General features: G+C 39.1%; 1 protein-coding gene across 4 annotated transcripts in view; it reads right to left on the bottom strand.

The window, feature by feature from the left end:
- EXOC2 (exocyst complex component 2) overlaps positions 1–22105 on the bottom strand; it is a 188585-nt gene that overhangs the window by 161653 nt on the left and 4827 nt on the right. For all 4 annotated transcript variants that reach the window (XM_019542506.1, XM_019542496.1, XM_019542514.1 and 1 more), the window contains exons 2-3: positions 6614–6773; positions 2493–2669 (exon numbers count right to left, since the gene is read on the bottom strand). In XM_019542506.1, the coding sequence (XP_019398051.1) occupies positions 2493–2669; positions 6614–6731 (295 nt within the window). In that variant the 5' untranslated portion in view covers positions 6732–6773. The remainder of the gene's footprint in view (positions 1–2492; positions 2670–6613; positions 6774–22105) is intronic.

The following is a 22105-nucleotide window of genomic DNA, read 5'->3' as shown; positions in this document are numbered from 1 at the left end:
TGTGGCCTGACCAGTGCCACAGAGAGGGGGAGGATCACCTCCTTGGACCTACTCGAGATGCATCTGTGGATGCATGACAAGGTGCGGTTGGCCTCTTTGACTGCATCCCCACACTGCCGGCTCATGTTCATCTTGGAATCAACGACGACTCCAAAATCCTTTTCTGCCTCTGTACTGACGAGAAGGGAGTTCCCAAACCTGTAGGTATGGTGCCGGTTATTCCTCCCCAGGTGCACCACTTTGCACTTCTCAGTGTTGAATCCCATCCTATTCTCATCCATCCACCCCTGTAACCTGTCTAGGTCCGATTGCAGCCTCTTCCTCCCTTCTAGTGTGCCCACATCCCCCCACATCTTAGTGTTATCAGCAAATTTGAACAGGGTGCTATTTACCCCCTCATCCAAGTCACTGATGAAGATGTTGAACAGTGCAGGCCAAAGGACCGAGCCCTGCGGAACCCCGCCAAGTCAAAAATGACCCATCCATCACCACTCTCTGGGTGCGGCCCTCCAGCCAGCTGGCAACCCATTTGACTGCATGGGTGTCCACACCACAGTCCCCCAGTTTCTTAATGAGAATGGGGTGAGAGACAGTGTCGAAGGCCTTCTGAAAGTCCAGGAAGTTGGAAGCTTTCCCTCAATTTGTCCCCCTTCTACTCTTACAGTAGGCAAAATAAATCCAGGAAAAGAGTTAGCCTCCTTGCCCTCTGCCCCACAATTTCTTTCCCCTGCAGTTATTCCATCCTTCCCATCCCCTGTCAGAACCTGCTCTCCCTGAGCACAAGGACATGAGAAGCAAACTTGAAAACACTGATTTTGAAATAAACATATATGCAAATAACCATTGGTGCACATAGATTTAGTTCATTCAAAATTGATACATTTCACCTTATCTGAAACTGCTGCAAGTTTCAACACAGGTATTCCATAGTATACTTTTAAGCAGAGGGTGCTTGAGTTTGCTCTGGCCTCTGGGCGCTTCCAAACATGCACAGACATTTGCTTCCTTGGGGACAAGTAGCAGCGCTGCACCTTTCACCGCCACTACTTGTCCCTGAGAAACATCCATGCTTTGGCAAGCAACAAATTACCCCAGGGGCAAAGGCAGCCTTACCTGGGCTCCTGGGGCTCCAGTCGCAGCAATTCTGGCTGAGCACTCATTGCTCTGTTTTTTTTTTTTTTACCCTTTCATATCCAGGGGTCAAAAAAACCTGCAGAAAAACCCCCTGACACAGCACACTCTCAGGCATTGTGCCCTTGTGGCACAGAAACAAACTATGCAGCATGTGGAGGTTTTCTGGATGCACCCTATGAGTGCTGGGCTGGTGCCTGTTCCCCCTGGGGGAGCAAGTGCCTGTTTTTTATTTGCCAAATGTAGGCTATGTGTTTCATAGTCCTGCTCAGTGTTGGCTACATTTAATCAACTTCCTAGTTTATGTTCGTTATGGAGCACATGCTGCTTCTGGCAACAGTTTAACAGTACACAATGTATTTAATGAGGTTTCCCTGTATGCATATGCAAGGCAAGGAGCTTTTTCCCCGTCATGCTGATTGGGGAAAAAAACCTCAACTTATATTCAAGTAAATACGGTAGCACGCATTAGCTATCACATACAACTCTTTCTTTAAAAGGATAATGGTCAATTAGTGTTCTGGCATACTATTCATGGGTTCTTTGTGGCTTCCCTGGACAATTAGAGATAAAGGAATCAGTAAAAGAATTCCATGACTGGGGCTATTATTATTTGGTGGTATTAAAACCTTTGTAAAGCAATAAGTACTTCAGTAAGCAATGTAACATGCTCACTGGTCAATTTATCAGAGTGCATCACCTGTATACAGAGCAGATCCAGGGGTGGAGGGGAGCAGTGATGCACTTGAACCTTTCTTTGATTCCTGCTCCACCCAAAGTTTAAAACCAACTTCGTGACAATGGCAGCAGCCTTTGCAGTCATGCTGTACTGAGGAAGACAACTGACCCGTTATAATCTAGTTGATCCCTTCTGAACTTTTCAGGTCATAGGTGTTAAAGACTCTCTCTTTTCTAAGGTCTTGCTGTTCCACTGATCAAGCTGTCCTTTGGACTGCAATTCTGTTATCTGTTAGCTGCTTCTGGTAATAAAGCTCCTATTTCACAGCCCTACAGACTACTTTTTAACTCATTCCAATAAAGTCATATTTCTTTTTGCTTCAAATCTTAAACTGAATAATATAGTCCCAAGTCCCTAGCATACTAGTAAAGCTTCTAGCTTATTTTTAATTGGAGAAAATGTGTTTGTGTGTGACAGTGTTTCACCATCTGCACTCCCTATTCAAAATTCTAGATCTGCCCATGCATGTATATTTTTGCAGGTAGTAAAAAGAGTTTTGTTTGCTTTTTTTTTTTTTTTTTAAGGTTTCAAATCAGCTTAGTTGTCACACCTAAATTTCATTTGTAAAAGCAAAGGCATCAGTTTTAATAATTTAGCAAAAGAAAGACAGAAGACAAAATACCTATTTTTTCAGGTTTCAGGAGTTTGAAGGATACAGTTGAAGTTCCTCTGCCACCTGACTTTGTAGTGACAATAATGTCCCCTTTATCATTTTTAGCTTGCCCGACTCGACACACTATTTTACTGGCAGACATCCATTCAGCTGTCAGTAAGCAGTTGTGTCCACAGATTGTCAAACCTGGAAATTGAGAGAGACTTCTTGTGAATAAAATGGAAGAAAAAAAGAAAGTCTATTTTGATTTAAGTTTATCATAGAGACTCAAAGTGTCATTTTACCAAAATGCAACTCTTCTACAGGACCTAGTATCCCCAATTTAGTAACTGAATCACAGCTCCGGTTTTTTAAAGTTTCTGGCTCTTTCACAACTTAAATCTATTGACTTTTAACAAGCACGGAGTAAAAGTATTTGTAATGGAAGACTTCCCCCCACCATATCTCGTTTTTGCATCCACAGAGCTTCCATAAAACAAGTGGAAGGGTGAAAAATCAAATTTTAAATTAAGTGTGCAAAGCAGAGTACAGCAGTGAAAAAGCTTCTGCAAAATGGTGCATTCAACCTTTGACATCCACCTCACCCATGACTGATCATGAAATAATTTTAATATCCGTGAAGCATTCTGAAGACATATAAATCAGTGCAGCACACAGGAAAGATTTCTAAAAGAACCTTCATGGCTTGAAGTCCATTTCCAAAAGTGGGAAAGCCTCAAACCAAGTCAACAAGACTTAAGCTCCCATACTATTTTACAGGATTTTGAACTTTCAGCCTGTAGGCTGTGCACACTTTGTTATTGTGAATATTTACCACAAAGTGTTTGTAAGGAAATAATGTTTCTTCAAAATTATTTACTAGTTTGGTGGACACAAAAGCAAGGTTTTCATGAAATATTTAGTTTGCTTCTGTCTCTTGCAGCACACGTACAATGAAGAGACTGGAAGAGTTGGAAATTAAGATCACCTTAGAACAAGTCACATAATCAATCCATTTTATTCTTCATCCCTTCAACTAGTTAAGAACAAAAGCTTTTCTGGACTATTCACAAATAACTAATCATGGCGCCTCATCGATGAGGCAAAACATAAAAAAGAGAAGCACCAATCAAATTTATAACTTCCCCCAAGAGACGCACAAGACCTCAAGTGACCTCATGCAGTCCTAAAGCCAGTCACTCTCAAATGAAGATTAAAAGGACTGTTCCTCTTAAAAATGTAGAAACAACAAAGCATATAAAAACAACAAACAGTATAAAAAGTAGATTGAAAGCTGTATCTTATAACACATAATAAAAAGGTAAAAATTCAAAACTGCTAAAGATTTTACAACCCAAGCAATTAAGAAGGCAAGTTATTTAAATCATTGTTTAAGGACTCTTAAATTGAATTAAGTGATTTTCATTACTTTGTTAGGTGTTGATAAGCCTCCTCCCACAAAAATAGCACCTGGCATTTCTAGTGCAAAACCAAGCAGGAGAAAAATACTATTTATTTACTTTGTCATTTTTTTTAAAAGCACAACAAAAACCTTCATGGTGTTAATATCTATCAAAAAAAGTTAAGGGGGAACTACTTTTCCTACTTTGCAGATCACCTGTTGAAGTCCACTCACTAAGTTTTATTTCAGATTCAGCAGAATCATTTAATTATGTATTTGCAATTTGCATTTGAATGCACAGGAAGTGTTTATATTTGTGCAAAACTTTTAAAATAATGAGGATATATTTAGTTACTTTCCTGCCTATGATTTTATTTCTTAATTAAGAATTGTGTTCTACGGATAGAAACGAGAGAGAGTTCATCATGTTAGTCTGGAGTTAGGCAGAAGGCAGGGCAGGGAGGCACTTTACAGATTAGTTCCAAAATGCCTCTCTGAACGAATTAATCTGTAAGGGTGCCACCTGGCCCTGCCTTCTGAATGAGCAGTTACGCTGACAAAGTTGGCCAATTTAAAAATGAACAATGAACTGTCTGTTTCAAATATCCTGTACTGCTGGTGTTCAACCTTTTGGGCTCTCAGATCAGGTGGAGATCAGATGAGTGGAATATGGCCTGGTTTGGATGGGGTTCACGGGCAATCCAATACGCTGAATCCAACTCTATGCGCTTGGTTCGGCTGTTGACTGGCCTGGTGTGTAGGCCCAAACTAGCAGATGGAGCCAGGTCATACAGTCTGTGAGGCTCCCTGCAGGTCTGGAATTTGGTAGCAGGGAAGTAGTGGCAGCATTAACTGCCACACTTCCCAGCACTGTCAGAACTTCCAGAGATCTTGCAATTAATGCTGTGACTGCTATCCTGCTGCTGAATTTCTCGGTCAGCGGGGAACACCATGGGCAGAGCCAACCTGAGCCTGGGGCCCCACCCTCACTCCGATCTGACGTGCCCTGGACCGAAGAAGCTGCCACTGCCATTGGTAGCGGTGGTGGTTAAGGGTAGCGAGTGGCTGGACACTAAGCTGGCAGTGGCAGTGCAGTCTCCACAGCCACTCTGTCCAGCTCTATGGGGCACCCCAAAGCGTGGGGGCAGTCTCCCCAATTTGCTCCCCACCCCCAAGGATGGCCCTGGCTATGGGCTAGATCCAGTCCATGGGCTGTAATTTGAGAACTACTGTACTATATGATAAAGTAATTGACTTGACAAAAATTAGTATTTTACACACCATATACTAAATATAACAGCGACTCATAATGAAAACTTTGAAGCAGATAGGCACGTGTGGAAAGAGAACATTTAACAGTAAAAAAAACCCCAAAAAAATAAAACACTTTCTAAAGTGAGAGAGACTCATTATAAATAAAAGTATTGTCTCAATGTGCTGAAAAGAGTTTTCCAAGATTCCCAATCCAGGTTTAAACACCAAGTATTGTAGGATGCCTTGGATGGAAGCAAGTGGAGGAGAAGAGAGGCCCTTGGCTACCTGAGTGAAACATGAGTTAGTCAGTAAGTCACACTATGACAGGACCTCACAGTTCCTAAGGTAAGCCTATAGTGGCAATATTAGAACACCTCATAGTAAAATGCCTTAAAAAAGTAAGGAACGGAAATGAAAATTGCAGATGCATGTCCCCAGTTTAGTTTCTTATTCCATGAATTCCCAAGTGGCTTATGGAATAATTATTTTGTTTCAAAGCAGATTCTACATAGGTTGTCTTTAATTAAATGAAGAAATATATTTCTTTTCCATGCACAAAGCACTCAGCTTATTTTAAAATACACCACATTTTCTACTTCTATTTTACTGTAATGATTTTCACCAGCAAGCTTTAAGGCAAGTTTGGCTGAGGTTTATAGAAGTATTAGGCCCTAATCCTGTAAACTGACATATAAGTGTTGTTATTCAAGCCAAAAGGACTACTAAACATATAATTTAAGCATATGCATAAATCTTTACAACACTGGGACCACAGACGCTGACCAGAATAAACTCAGTATTAAAACAAGCTGCAGTAAGAAATACAATGACTATCAACTCCAATGATTCAAAATTCAAGACAATTCTTAACAGAATTTTGTAAGAAGATTTCTTTATACTAATAAAAAAAAGATTGTATAACTGCCCAGACACTGGACCATTAGGGTTTATCACCTGGAGCAAGGTGCTGTGTCTTGTTTTTTTTGAGAAACCCAGCAAAGACAACTTCAGGAAGCAAGAATGACAACAGGCTAATTGGTGTATTAGTATCTCAATAAACATTCCTTAAGCTTTAATACCCTTGTGAAACATTCTTTTCATAGTAGATAAACTGAAGTTCAGAACAAGCTAAATAATTTTGCCCAAAGCAATAGAAGTCAGTGCCAGAGAAGATGAGAGAACTTAGGGAGTCCCGATTTAAAGCTACAGGGCAAAATCCTGGTTCCAATAAGGCCAAAAGCAAGCCCCCCAGATATTCCAAGAAGTTACAGTTTTACCCATAGATTATAACCACTAGATTAACTACATCAGTAGACATAATGAGATATACATGTATTTACTATATATAATATACTCATTTCAAAACATCCTTCCAAGCGTACTGGATATTATGTCTATCTGTTAATAGGAAAGTTTGCCAAATCTGATAGTCATCTGTTTCTGTGCCCTGCACCTTAAAAATACTAAACAGGACAAACCATTTTTCTCATTGTACCTATGAGATCAGCTGCCCCAGTTCCCAAGTTCTCTCCTCTGATTGTGACTTTTGTCCACGAGATGCCTTCATTGGGAGAGATACCAGTCACAAGTGGGGGTTGGCGGGATCGAGACATGTTGCTTTCTGGCAGTGATTAGAAATCCAGTTACTTGGCAAACTGTTCAGAAAAAATAAGAAAAGCATTTACAAACGAGTAATAAAAAGAAATGCATGAAAACATTACAATTATGAAACATATGTTAAAGTCGGCCTTAGAAATTCTAGCAGGGATGTACATTGTTGAACAGTTTTCATGACCCCCATATATGTATACATTTAGTATTTATAGCTCCGGTTCTGAATTATGATGAAATAGAAAGCAAATTAGAAGACAACAAATCAAGAAACAAATCACAGCTGTTCATATGCACATGCATAGAGTCACAGAAGGCAACTTTAAACAGGATTTATCAAAGCTTGAGTCTGTCCCTGGCTTAGACCAGGAGATATAGTAATACCCTCTCAAAACAAGGCTTGACCATGACTTATTCTAGATATTCTTTATTAATCAGATAAAGGAAGACCATTCAGTAAATAATAAAATGACAAGTACATGTAAGCAAAGTCTCCCATCAAGTGGGAGATGACAAATTGCACATGCATACAAGTGTATGTATAGCACTGAAATAACCAAACGCACAGGAGAAAATGAGTCCCCGACAATAGTTTAAACAAATGTTTAACATTTCCCCAAGTTGGTGGCTGTTCTAAGAAACATGAGACTGCTTTTGAGATCGATAATTCCTTTGAGTCCAATCAACAAGAGTCTGAAAAATAAGTTTCCCCTTAATGCTGATTATGTATTTAAAAACATATTTGAAAGAGTACATGAAATCACTGAAGATTTTCAGAAGAACATCAATTTATATTTCAAATTAGAAGGCTACTCCAACAGTCAAAAACGCTAACAAAACTGCAGGTACACAGCTCATACTTATTCCATGATTAATTTGATACTAAATTTCTTGTTGTTTACTGGCAATTTCTATTGTACTACTTCGTATGCCAGAAAAGCTCAAGAAGTAGATGCACATGGCTGGAAGAAACATCAGCTCCTACTGGGTTCACTCTGAAGCTGCTGCAACTTTGTGGTAGAAGAACAGTACATATAGAAGACTGGATCCTGTTGAAGGGGCAGCACATCTGGAGCAGCTTCTCCTGCCTCCCCAATTATAAAGATACTCCTCCGTGTGGATTCCTTAATCTACTGTGATACCCACAGTCTTCCACCAGGACAGCATGGTTAAACTTTTGCAGGGGAACCTCAGTGTTCATCCCCTTCTGGACTGCAGTTCCTCAAGGGAAAACACAATCTGGCAGCAAATGTCTAATAGGAACGTATCTGTCTGAGGTAAGGCAATAACTATATATGACCAGTGAGAGAATAGCCAAACCCTTAAAAGATCAAAAGATGCTAATGAAAGTGTGATGGACCATAATCTAGCATGAATGAATTCCAAATAGTTCAAAAAAAAATTATTTAACGGTTTAGCGTACAAAATCCTTTCAAGGCAACAAAAGCATATGTACAATGTAAGCTACGCCTGGTGGAAATAGAAGATAGAAATGTATACAAACACGCTCAAATCAAAACATATTTTGTTTTTGGCAGGGTTTTTCAAAATAAGCAACACCCAGAATATTTCCCCAAATACCACAAATGAAAAAGCTACAGCCAAAGAATTATTGAAGCTGTATATTCAAGCACCCAAAAGTTAGGAAATGCAAACATGTGCAACCTTAATTCAATTCCCTTGGATGTGTGCACAATGATGAAGTAATTATATGGTAATATATTGTTTTTCCACAGGCCTCCTGCCTCAGGCAGTGCCCTGGATAAACCTGCACTGGGGGCGAATCAGGATTGTATAGTGAAGGAGGCTGTTGTTCAAAGCTCCCCTGCCTCATTTACCAAGGAAGCTGAAAGGTATGAAAGCAAGACTGCAAAAAAAAAAAAGGGAAGTTTCTTAGTTAAGGCAGTCAAATGCTGCTCTGGGAAAATGGATCTGTACTTGTCTCTGCCACACAGTGCCTTTGTAATGCTGGGCAAATCATTTACATTGTACTTTTCAAACACAGTTTCCTATTATGCTATTCCTCATTTTCTGGGTGCCTAACTTAGAGAAGTACAAAGTGCTCCCAGCTCAAACATATCAATGGAAACTGTACTCTGAATGTACAAATGCTCTGCTTATATCTGGTCCCAGGTATTGAGATGTGGTACCCAAACTAGTAAATATGTTTGGCATTCCTCTCTGTGCTTCAGCTGCCCACACGTACAAGAATTATTCTCCATGCCTCAAAAAGGTGTCACAAAGAGAATCGCAGCAATATTTGTGAAGCACTTTGGGCACCTCTGCACATGCAGCAACACTGCTCCAACACGTTGTAATTATGGCTTGTGGGAGCAGACTCGATTAATTGTAATTACTGCACTCCAGCGTCACATGCATCAGCATCACATGTATTGTATAAGGCTCCCAACTATTCATTAAATGAGCTTTAGTCAAAGAGCCCCTGCTACCATTTTTTCAGTGCAGGGACGCTGATACACATGATACTCGCAACACACACACACCCAGAGCCTGTCTATGAATGCTCCTTGATATTGCAGTAATGAACAACATGGAAATAAGTGTAAAGAACTCAGTAATTCTATCTTCAAAGCACCTTTAAATAAAATAAGGGGACACACTGAACCAAAGAGAGAAAACAAAATATTGAGTAATTTCTCATGAAAGTGAACACTCTTCATTTTCTGCACTGAATGAGGCAGGGTCCTGTGTAGAGGGATAAAAATAATTTTTTTTAGTTACACGATCACTTAATACAGCAGCCTTCTGCTAGAAAAGCACCTCTCAGGAAGCAACTTAACGTTAAATATTCTTGCAGCTAAAGCTCCAAGACAGTGCTGACCACCAGACACAACATACTAAAGCCAACATACTAATAAGGTTCAAGCATGGAAGTCAAAATAAATGGCAGACAAACAACAACAGTTTGGGAAGGAGCAAAAATACCTTGGGGTCTGGTGATAATAAACTATCAGGTTACAAAATAGTAATTGTTCCGAAACAGTGAGCAACGAATTGGTATCAGCAACAAAGGCCGTTTTTGTTTGTTTGAACAAAACTCTGGTTCCTGCAGCAGAGCTCTCACAATGGAGAAATCCAATTCTCCACAAGTTTGCCTCTCACAATGAAGTGCTACCTTCCAAGGCATTCTGGTATAAGAGATTTAAGATTATATTGGTAACATTAATCCTGGCATTTTGTAACTCTGCAACCTTAACAATGTTTCCTAGGATTTTAGAAACAGACAACTGAAGAAAAGATCCTGTCATGAGGCATTATATTGACACCCATTAGGATTGAAATCCGGCAGATCCGTTATATAAACCACTGTCACTTGAGCTAATAGAGCAGCTGATGCTGCTCAAGCAAAACTAAGAAAGTTATTCAAGCAAAACTTAGGAACTTTGCTAAGAAGCAAAACTAAGGAAGTTATTCTCCCGCTCTACTCTGCATTGGTCAGGCCACAGCTGGAGTACTGCATCCAGTTCTGGGCGCCACACTTCAAGAAGGATCTGGACGAGCTTAAGAGAGTGCAGAGAAGAGCCACTCATACGATGTATGACTTCCTCTTCAGGCCTCTAAAGGACAGGCTGACAGATATGGGACTTGTTCAGCCTAGAAAAGAGAAGACTGAGGGGGATTTGGTGGCAGCTTACAAATGTATTAGGGATGAGCATCAGGGGCTTGGAGAAAAACTATGTACCAAAGCGGCCTAAGGGAAAACCAGAAGCAATGGTCATAAACTCCTAGAAGAAGGTTTCAGACTAGATATAGGGAAAAACTTCTTCACAGTTCATGTGACCAGACTGGAATAGACTCCCAGTGGGGGTGGTGCAGACACCTACCCTGGAGATCTTCAAAAGGAGAGTGGATGCACACCTTGCTGGGGTTATTTGACCCCAGCAGTCTTTTCTGTCCAGAGCAGGGGGATGGACCCAATAATCTCATGAGGTCCCTTCCATCCCTAAACTTCTGAGTCATCTATGTGGACCATCAGAAAAAGAACTGGGACTTTCTGCTGGTGGATGCATCAAGAAAAAAATAGTGAGACACTGGCACCCCATTCCATTCTAAGGGGTAAGAGTCTTCAGTTCATTCCCTCCAAATGGTTCTTTATCCCAAATCTCTTTCCAACTCCACATCCCCATCCTACTGCCCCCGTCTCCTTGCTCACCTGCTTCTGGTTCCCAAGCACATGCTTTCAGACTGTCTTGCTGAGTACCAATGTATGTAACCCTTCCCTCAGAAAAAGGAATAGGGAAAAGAGTATCGGGACCATTTTATAAGTTCCTGGACAACTTTCCAGAGATTTAGGCCAAAATAAGGAAATCATCAAGGTCTCAAGAGTACCATTGGGGAAATCTCTAGAAAGAGAAATGAAATGTCAGTAAGAAAATTCCTTTTTTTTCCTTCATTAAAATATTTTAGTTTCTTTTTAAGTAATCTTTCCTGTAAGGCTATGTGGGCCCAAAGGTAATGTGTTTGAGTTAATACTAACCTAGAAAGTAATATTACAGCATATTTTGTTGGATTTCAGAAACTGGCACTCCATGCCTTTTCATGATGAGTTGAATAAACATAATAAAAGCAGAGTCTCCTGAAGTCTAGTATTTCTTCTAAGGTATTTCTACATTTATTGCAGAGCTACTTTAAAAATCTCTCACTGGAATGGGAACACTAGGGTAAATCTCAAGATGTTATAGCTAGACTGTAGCATTCACATGGCCTATTACTTCTTTTTCCCTTTTATAGTAAATTGGCTTCATTGTGTCAAAAATGGGTAGAGGCACTCTACAGATACCTTTACTGGTACAGAGACTGAACCAGTGCTTGGGGCATTCTATTAATGAAGTTTCACTCACACATGCACACAGAAAAAATGTGAAGCTTAATTATGTCTTTCCAGTAACACTGGTGTAGAATGGACAATTTAGAATACAATGCTCATAAATATTATTATACAAGGTTCCCAACTATTACACAGACCTCAAGTATAAATACTACATAAAACACTAAAATTAGTTTCCCAATGCAATGTTAGGTAAAGCTTTTGCCAATATTTTTATTAGTGTAACAGCTCCATAAATAACTGACATTGCTATTATGACATGCATACTCTCTCACATACATGCACCTCTTTTCCCAAAAATCAGCCTCCTAAATTAGGTTGCATGTATTATATGCAGGGAGGCTGATTTTGCTGACCAGAGTAGAAACACCCTGCTTTGATTCCTGCTCCACAAAGCAGTGGCTTTTGCATTCCTATTCAGGCAGCTACAGCAGTCAATTAAGTTAATGGCTCATTGTTCTTCATTCCAGAAGTGTTACCAATTGCCTCTCCTTTTTAATAGTCTTGATGTTCCACTAATCAAGCTAACCTTTCTTGGGGCAATATTTCTGCCTCCTAGAGATTCCTGGCCTCTATCCTCCTATTTTACACCCTTTCAAAATTAGCTCTTTTCAAAATTATAGCTCCACCAACAGAAGCTTGTCTTCAGCAGCAGCTAGGATTTCAACATTAGCGAAGTAGGAAAGGGAATGTGAGTCAGCTGCAAATTAGACTCTATCCCAAACACAATTGGAAAAATCTTCTTTTATTTTTGCCTTTACAAAATAACATACTTTTTTGTTCTCCTGGCATGTTACAGGCAAGCAAATATGATATGTCCAATATACTTCTCTCATTCTTTTCATTCTACTAAGCAAATGCATTTCTAGCTCATGTTTCACCTGTAAACATGAAACAGCATTCTAGTTTTAGTCCTCTCACTTTCATTAGCCATTTGCCAGAAAAGACAATATTAGTTCTTTTCCCTATCAAACTAAGAGGGATTCATCCATATACAGTAGCATGACAGGCAATCTTTTATTTTCTAAGTTTCCTACCAGAAATGAAGAGCACTGCCTGGCTGAAATAAAGTAGGGACTGGCATCTTTTCAAAGGGGTGGGGGAGGGAACCACAAGGAAGAAGGGGAAAAAGCATCAGATTTTTTTTTCTCTAAACAGAAGTGTAATCTAAGAAGCCCTTAGCAGCATTATTTCACATTGAAAGCCCTTCTTGCATAGCCACTTACTGACTCTGAAGATTAAGTCTATGCTATGTAGTACACTAATGGTAGTTTCAAGAGGTGCTTCTCAGAGGAACCTGATTCCATGTGCAGCCTAATGGTCTCAAAGCATCCTTGGGCGCAAGCCTAGCTGTAGGATAAGGTCTCTGAAGCAAGTTAGAGATGAAGACCACTAACAAAAAAAAGCCCTCTATTTTTGCTATATGGTACACTGAAAAAAACTCCCAAAAACCCCAAAACAGTTAGCTATTTTCCATTTAAATTCATGAAATGTATATATACAATTATATTTGAGACTTAGGTTTTTCTGTGTAAAGAAGACTGCTTAGAAAATATATTGGATAGACATTAAAATATTCTGTTTATTCCTAAAATTAGCATACTGTGGACAAGATCACTTCAAGTTTCTGCAAGACTGCCTGAAAATGCGTTGATTACAGACACAGCTTCTAGCATCCAAAAGGGAAAAAACAAGAAGCAGTAGTTCAGATCACTTGATCCTTGACATCTTTGCTAAGACTGCCAAAGGTGTTTTGTATGTATGATGTGAACGTATATCTCTTGGGAACTCAAAGACTACCATTTAACGTACACAGAACAAAAACGGTAGCTAAACATTTTTTAAAAATCTGCCAATAACCTGAATCTAAAGTAGCAACCTATAAATGAAAACAAACACACACAAAAAAGGTTGCGATCCTCAAAATTTGAGTTTCTGATTTTTCATGTCTTTTACGTCTTTTTTAAGGTTAAAGGAAAATAAACATAATTTCTCTTTATAGATCTACAGAGCAGCACATTAAACAAATACTACATCATAACTCTAGGGATGAGCCCTGGCTATAATTGTAAGTGAAACTCCAAGTAGATTTGGCACAGATGTTTATTGTTCACCAATTTTATAAATAGTGGTTAAAAGGTAGAGAAAGCCTCTCCTTCATTTTATCAGACATAGCCCAAAATGGTACTGCCAACAAGTGTGGAATATGTATTTCCCAATTGCATTGTTTCTACAACTGCCTTTGCAAATCTGGTAGTCTCATGACAACAAGCTCAATAAAAGACCACCAGAGCTTCTTTCTGTAAAAGCCCAAAGTTTGACAAACTTCAAAAAAAATATATATTTCGACATCAGAAACTATCAGAGCACAGGGTGTTCAGATATGGTTCTCTCTAGACATAATTAGCATTCTGAAGTGTCAAGTTTTAAAACTCTCATTTGTTGTTGTCGTCCCCACTCCGTCCCCTCTCCCACACCAAACTCCTCACTATGCCTGTACCTCCACAGCCTGCTTCAACTCACTACTTGGCCCTCATGCCACCTGCCCATGCCACAGAGCCAGCATCAAAGCTGCTGCCACCACTTGGCTGCATGGGAGCCAGAGGTAGCATGTGCTCTGTGCTTCTTGCTGGAGCAGGATACCAGTCACAGCTGGGGCTGCAGCAGGGAACGTAAGCAGAGGCCACAGGGGCCCAACAGCTAAGGTCCCAGACTTGGGGTCAGAGCTGCACCTGTTGCTGTCCACCACCAACTTCTACTCAAATCTAAGATAAGGGGCTTCCCCCACCCATGCTGAATGAGGAGAAAAAAAACCCTTCACCTTCAATTTGAGGAAATATAGTACTCTGAAGGCACTATCTGGTCATAAACACCAAATGACAAGTCTCGCATTGTCCACTGGATTCAAATGCAGCATAGCTATCCACAAGGTAGACAGGGACAACTTTCTGCACAGAACACTAGAACAGGAGAATTAACTAGATTTTTAGACGTTTCATAAATAGGAAAGAATACCAACGGAGGTGTCCTTAAAGAAAGAAAAAAGATCCCCGACTTCTATAAGAGGAAGGTAATTAGTTCTAACTACTGAAAATCCTACTCTAAGTGGAGTACTTCGCAGGACAAAATTTCTTATAAATGATAAACCTTAAGGCTTTATCAGATGACAGGTGATTAACCTGAGGTTAGAATGCAGTATTGCTTTCCTCAACAAGGAGGAAATCAGAATTCGCATAGGAATTTAAAAAAAAAGCCTAAGATGTAAGAGCGTAAGGAGGTTTGCTTGACAAGCGATAAAAAGGCCAACATGTCTTTGCATAAAAGTTGTAGTCTCAAAGGCAGGCAAGGTTCTTTGGGTAGATGTGATATCTTTTATTAGGTCAAATGAGTTGTCGTCTCAAAGAACACTACATCTACTTACAATTATCTGTTCGCTCACTTCTGGTGTAGGGCATAGAGCAACAATTCTCAATGAGGGTGCTAATACTTGGGGTGCTGCAGGATCTTTTAAAGGGTGCCACACAACATGAGGAGCTAAGTGCAGGTTCATGATCTGCCCTTCCTGACCACCCTTCCCCCACTGTCCAATTGACGGGCCCTTCTGCAAGGAGGATAGCACTGTAAAAAATAAATATGTTTTTGAAATGAAAGGCTGCTCAATTTACAAAAATTAAGGAGGGGTGCTTCAAATCGAGGCGGTTGAGAACCACTGACAGAAAGAATGCCCGATAAGGCTCATAAGTCTTTAATTTTCCCTGAGCCTGAGGAAGGGCACCTGTGCTCGAAAGCGTGCAGAAAAAGATAATTTTTTTTGTGATTTCTTAGTTAGTCTAATAAAAGGTATCTCTGAACCATGAGTTCTAGAGTTTTGCATTTCTTTTTGTCTCAGACCAACATGGCTACCAAATATCCCCGATAAGGCTGGTCTCATTTTTCCAATCAAAGTATTCATCCAGCAGTTTGTTTTATTGGGTGCCTCCTACCTAGGAGACTAAATCTGAAAATGCATTTGGTACCACTGTATGACAACACAGCATCTAACTGCTAACTGAACAGAGACAAACCTCTCAAACGGACATAAAATAGATGTACATACATGAACAGAAAACCCCAACAGATCCAGAGACTGGGTGATGGTCTCTTCATTTTAACTACAAAAAACACATTTCCAAACAAATCCAACACATTTGCTTTCAACAGAAGACTCCAATACACTATTAGAGAGCAACACAACAATCGCTAAAGGCAAACAACCCTCAAAAGGGACAATGAGAAAAGTCCCTTATTTTTTTTTATTCAACAGTGACTGCAACCTAATGAAAAACATGAGTGCAACCTTTTCTGTGCTTTATCTTCCAGTGACACAAATTCAGACAGACACTCTACACAAACTAAGATTTAAAAGTAGCTGAAAGCAGCACAATGAAAATAACTGACATTTATTAACCCCTCTGGAGATCCTCCGTGCCCTAGAATTTCCACAGCCTTCAACACTGCATCAATAATACAAAGTCCGCTCCTGCAAGCCTGCCAGAAAAGACTGGGAAGTGAATAAGCTAAACAATGCTGAAATTCCAAGTGATATTAAGAGTCCATGCATGTTTATTTAAATAATAAAAGAAGACTTGTCAATTTAAACAAGAAATCTCATGAACGTTGCATTCAGGGTTGGGGGGGAATCGTCAAAACATCACTAAGCTACTTATAATGAAAATATGAACAAATATATAGTAAGGGGCAATTTCACTGTTACACAGAAATAATAAACCCTCGTTTGCCTTTGACTGTCATAATCTGGCATGATACGTCAAGGTAATTTTGATACCGACAAGCAAGTCACCTACAGGACAAATGTCACGCACCAAAACCGATTTGGAATTGAAAACCTATACAGTTGGGGAACAAATGAGGGAAACCAATTTTTAATAGTAAAATACAGCTTATTAAGATGCCATACTCTCTTTTGCACGGAAATTACTTTTGACTATAAGATCAAGTCAGCCAGGAAGTCTATACATCAGTTATTTTATCTTTAGCGTTACCGAGGGGGGGAGGAAAAAAGCCCTACTTTCACAACGACTGTACTTGCCCATTTCAGAAATAATCTTAAAACTCCTGCTTTACTTAACCCAACAAGGCACATCTTCATGGCCATATATCTTGACATAGTGAAAGCAAAATAATCACAGCACTCAGCAATGCCATTAACATTTCTGAGTCACAAGGGATTAAAAGGCTGGACCTGAAGCAGATGCCATGAAAGCACTTGGTAGGGAAGTTCAGTGCACATTTCAGACTGCACTGCAGCTGGGAGGGATTGACACCGCTAACTGTGGAATCAAGCTCAGGAGAAACTCTGGGCACAGTTCCGGCATCCGAAATAAATTAAAGTAAACAGTGTTGCTCTCTCTCATCCACCCTGTTAGCAGCCTCTCGGCTGAGTTGGAGACCACACACCCAGACCACACAGCACCAGCTGAACTTGCTCGCACGCAACATCTAGAAGCTGTCAGTCTGCTGAGGTATGAAGAGGAAAAGGGGTAGGGGGTGGGAGTGTGTGTGTGGGGGTGGGGAGGGTATGTTTAAGAAAGCTGCTTTCCTACTCCTATCGCTACAGCTGGCTTGTATGTTGTGCGGTTTGGGGAGGAGGGGAAGAAAAGAGACCTATAAACCTCACTAAGAAAACATATCGGTCGTGGCCTTTTGTAGTAATGACTTGCACCTCCTCTTGTACTAGTTTAGTAGCTGATGAAGGGCTAACAAAGCATCCATTTAACATCAATTAACCTTCTATCTATCATATGTCAAAAAGTCATCTTACGCTAGTATATAGCCTTTTTATTGGAAATAATAAAATTAGTCCGCTATATATGACAGATAGTATCAAGATGTGTTAAGACATCATATCATGACACATCTAAAAGCACAGCTTTTGTAGGGGTGGGAACATCCAGGGGAGGGGGAGGAGAATCACCATAATAAGCATTTAACTCAAGTCCAGCCTATGTAGCCTTCACACTTGTCTAGACAGAGATGTGCAAGTTTAACAGGTCTAGAAACACATCTTATTTAAGCCAGTCCAATTTTGTGTTTAGACCAATGAGCACTTTGCTTGCACTGTGAGGAACTATACAATCTTACTGAAATCACTGGACTTTCTTGTATATGAAGGTACAGTACTGCAGCAAAGTCATAAGAGTTCAGGCTGAGAAGAGAGACGTACCCTGCCAAAAACACAAACATAACCAAGGACATTTCTACATACAGTGGTCATACTTAAACATTTCCTTCCATTTAGGGGAAATCCTGCATTATTAAAAAAGATGGGAAGTACTACTCAAATTCAGAGACCATTTTAAGTACTTTAATACACTTCCACTCAAGGCACCTTTCACCGTAAATCAACCCTTCTCTCCTACACTTCCAAGCTACCTCCCTAAAGCACTGACTGCTAATATGTCCTCCAGCAAACGTTAAACCTTAGACTGCATGCATGAGTGAAGTGAACATCCCACAATCATACTGACTGGATCTCAATAACATATTTAACTAAATGACAACCTACATATGCACCGATTTAACAAAGTCACCCACAAAAGCTTATAATCTTTTACTGTCCTTCACTGTAATTCAGAGATGCCAAAGCAAAGAATTCTATAAACCAGGGTTATGTTTTTCTCCAGCAGGGGAATTAAAAGCAAAACAAAAAAAGCAAACGCCCATGAAACACTAGATTATTACATGACAGAAGGCATGTAATATGCACTTTACCTCAGAAGAATATTTAATTCTTCAAGTATATGTTGTCCAAAATGTAAAGTTTGCATAATTATTTGACCAAAAAAACAAACCAAAAAAACCCCACAATGAATTCAGTCTACTAACTAGATAGGCTTATCATTGTTGCTGTATGCAAGGGCAGATACAAAATACTTTTACCAGTGTATTTGTTTGTACAACATCTAACCTATTAGTAAGTGTCAGCTAAGCCATAGCAATGCTTTCTGAAAGTATGCTTAATCCATAATGAACTAGGTGGAGAAGAACATATCTTAAAAAATGAAATTCTAAATTCAAATGTCCATTCATAATCTTCTATTAGAAGATAATCTTCTATTCCACAATTTCCTACCATTTGGTGACAAACCTCCTCCTTCACAAATACAAAGAAGATCCACTTTTCCCAAAATCTATTTTTATTTATACATTTATTTCTAACCTTTATATTTTACTTGGGAACAGCCTGCTTTCAAGTTAATTAACATCTTGTTGCCTAGCATTTCTTTGCCTGAATTAAGAAAATAATATTTATTAAATTTAAAACTATTGATTTGTGATACTGAACAGCTGCATCCACATTTACTCATTAGATGAGAAACAGCAATACAGTAAATTCAACAACCTGGAGACAGACAACACAAGCATGCATACACATACACCTCCGCCCCACTCACTCCCTCACATAGCCAACTTAGCACAAAATCACCATATGAACCTTCCTAAAGTTTCTTGATTTTAGCCATAAAATTTTATAAAAGCCCCTTTCCTAAATTTAGAGCTACACTCATACACTATGAAACTATGTTTACAAGATACCCCTTTTCTAATTACCAATTGCTCTTCTCTAGGCTTCCAAACGATTTTATAAAACTTTATCATTTCTTTATAACTCAAAATCTTTGCAAACACCTCAATCTTCTTAACACAGTTAAAAGCTCTTCCTCTCATTGAAATTAGAGTCTAAAATTCCTTCGGATATTGATAGGTAAAGGTTCCTTTAGGGCTTGACCTCGCTGGAATTCAGTTGTGTTCATTCCCTCCTCCCCACCCCAGATGCATGCAGACATAGCCCAAACAGGATTTGCCCATAACCATCAACAATAGTGAACATATCTTGTCCATGTCTACGCTAATGAGTCACCATCATGTTAGTTATTACTATTGTTAAAACTACCATTTAAATTATTCCATGTCATAATGGGAACAAGTGTTAAACATTTCCAAGATTAGGCACACAAAAAAAAAAGCGCTATTTAAATAAAAAAGAAACATTTTCTCCATCACTGAACTAAAAACAGATGCACCTAGACAGAGGAATTTTTTTTGGCTTTATTTTTGTCACTTCCAGTGTATTACTGCAATAGTCTGGGATATTGGTGAGATTCTATAGATAAGGTGTGCCTTTTCCCTTATAAAATTCCTGAAAATAAAGGTTTATAATTTGACTTTAAAATTGTCCCTGGCTGACTCTTGGCATAAGAGCCTAAAAGCCAGGTGTTTTAGTTTTGGGGTTTTTTTGGATCCAGTTTGGAGCTTAGAAGAACAAGCCACAGTTTGGCTGCTTTTGAGATGCAGAAATGTAAACAACAGAAACTAATTTTCAGATTGCTCTTATACCTCAATTTTAAATGTTTTATTTTGCAAGCTGAAAACACAGGCTGGTGCCTTTGGCTATCTGTATACAGCAAGTAAGAGGATGTAACGTGAACTCCTATGCTATTTTGCAAAGCAACTACTGTGCATATGCATTATCTAATTCCAAAGGGGGGAAAAACCCAAGACATCTATCTCATGTGCTATTAAGTCCACTAACCTGATGATCACCTCCACAGACAGGTCTCTAGTGCTGCCTGTGCTGCCCTTTCACAGTGCCATTTTGACCTTCCTTTAGAAAGCAACCCACAAGCCAAAGCACATAATGAAATCTAACAAACATAGGGAGCTAAGCAATAAATCAAAAGGAAAAAAATGGATACATCAGGGCAAAATTAGAGGTGAATGGCCACCAGCTCTTTCCACAATAAACAGGTGACTTAAGTGACTTTAGAGAAACTGTCAATGTTGTGGGACCCCCGCCCCCAAGAAAGGTAAGAGTTATTCAACATAACAGCTGCTTAAATCTCATTATATTCTTATGCTGATGTCTCCCAGCAGTATTGTGTAATAATAATAGCTGAAAATAAGTTTACCTAGAGATGGGGGAGGGACAATTAGAGCCTTGCACCTTCACAGCTGTACCTGGGGGACATGCTTGGCTCCAGAGGGGAATACTGTAGCTTTTTCTGTAGAAAGGAAAACCCTGTTTTCCTCAAAAAGGACAACATAGCTGGAGGGAGGAAGGGCAAGATCTCTAGAAGGGGATTTTTAGAGGGCCCACCAGAAAGGATTTCCATTTTATGAAGTTCTGCAATTATTTTAGTTTTAAAACAACTGCAACAACAAAATCTTTCTAAATTTCTTGAGGAAAAGTAAGCAAAGCTACCCACCCAAGAATAGTGATTATGGCACTCTTAGGGAATGTAGGAGACCTAAGCTCAAATCTCTTCTCTGCTTGATTCAGAACAATTGCTTGGATCTCCCATAGCCCAGGAAAGTGCCTTAATGACAGGACATTATATATTCTAAGGAATCTCTCTCTATTCTCTGCTCTGAATTCTATTCTGGGCCATAAAAAAAAATACAAAAAAACCCCCCCTCAACCTGCCTAAAAATTCAAAAAGACAGTACATTTCCAGAAAAGGGTCAGTTCCAAACAAATCAAAACAAAAAAGCAAAAGCATTTAAATCACTGAAAGATGCCACTCAAATAATTACCAGCTAGCTATGACTCTTAAGAAAATTTCTCCCCACCCCTTAACTGTTTTCTAACAAGGTTTGTTATTAAAAGGGAGATACTACTGGTTATGTTTTCATGACAATATAACCAGCATTTAAACAACACATTTGGTGGATCATGTTTATCCTTCAAAGAGAAAAAGACCCCCAAAACATTAGAACAAACAGTGGCATAAGAGACTGTCACTGTAATCTGCATATATTTTTATGAAAGTTGCTTAAGTGAATTCTTTATTTCCACCAGATGAAAATCATGTTAGTGTTGAAGAGGGAATTTGCACATACAAGACAGCCTAGTTGAGAAGCTGCTAATAACTGACTGCAACAAGATGTGTAGGTGCTATGCATCTCTTTTTTGCCCATATTATGTATAACTACTTAAGAAACCTTGCCACGGTATAATGGAAAACCCTGAAAAAGGTGGGGGGGAACTGTTACAGAACATGTTAAAGAATGTCTCAATTTGTTATCTTCAACTAGAATACTGAAATACACGTACAGATAACTAACGTAAAGTTTGTATTATCTTGTATAGTTGCTTTCCATCTAAAAACACAAAATGAAGGGAAGAGAAACAGATATCATGCAAACAGGTCTTGGTTTATCATTGCTAAATTGAACTGATTGAGCCATTTTCCTAACAGAATATGAATTTAATTTTCATTTTACTTTACAGCTCACATTTTATTACAGCAGCAGCTTCCATTTTTATCAAATGATGAAATAAAAGCAGCATCAAATTCTACTAAGAATGCTAAATGTTAAAAAGAAATCAATTATACAAAAGCAAAATATTTTACAACAGATTTACTATTTCTCTTATACTTGAGGGAATATCAAACTTTCCTCAGTTATAAATCATTGATTAATTACAAAAAAAAAAAAAAGAAAAAGAGAACAGCTTCCCCTCCC

The sequence above is a fragment of the Crocodylus porosus genome, unplaced genomic scaffold (genome assembly GCF_001723895.1).
Source record: "Crocodylus porosus isolate Cpor-Errol unplaced genomic scaffold, CroPor_comp1, whole genome shotgun sequence".
Classification (NCBI taxonomy): Eukaryota; Metazoa; Chordata; order Crocodylia; family Crocodylidae; genus Crocodylus; species Crocodylus porosus.
This window is presented reverse-complemented; position numbering and strand designations above follow the sequence as displayed.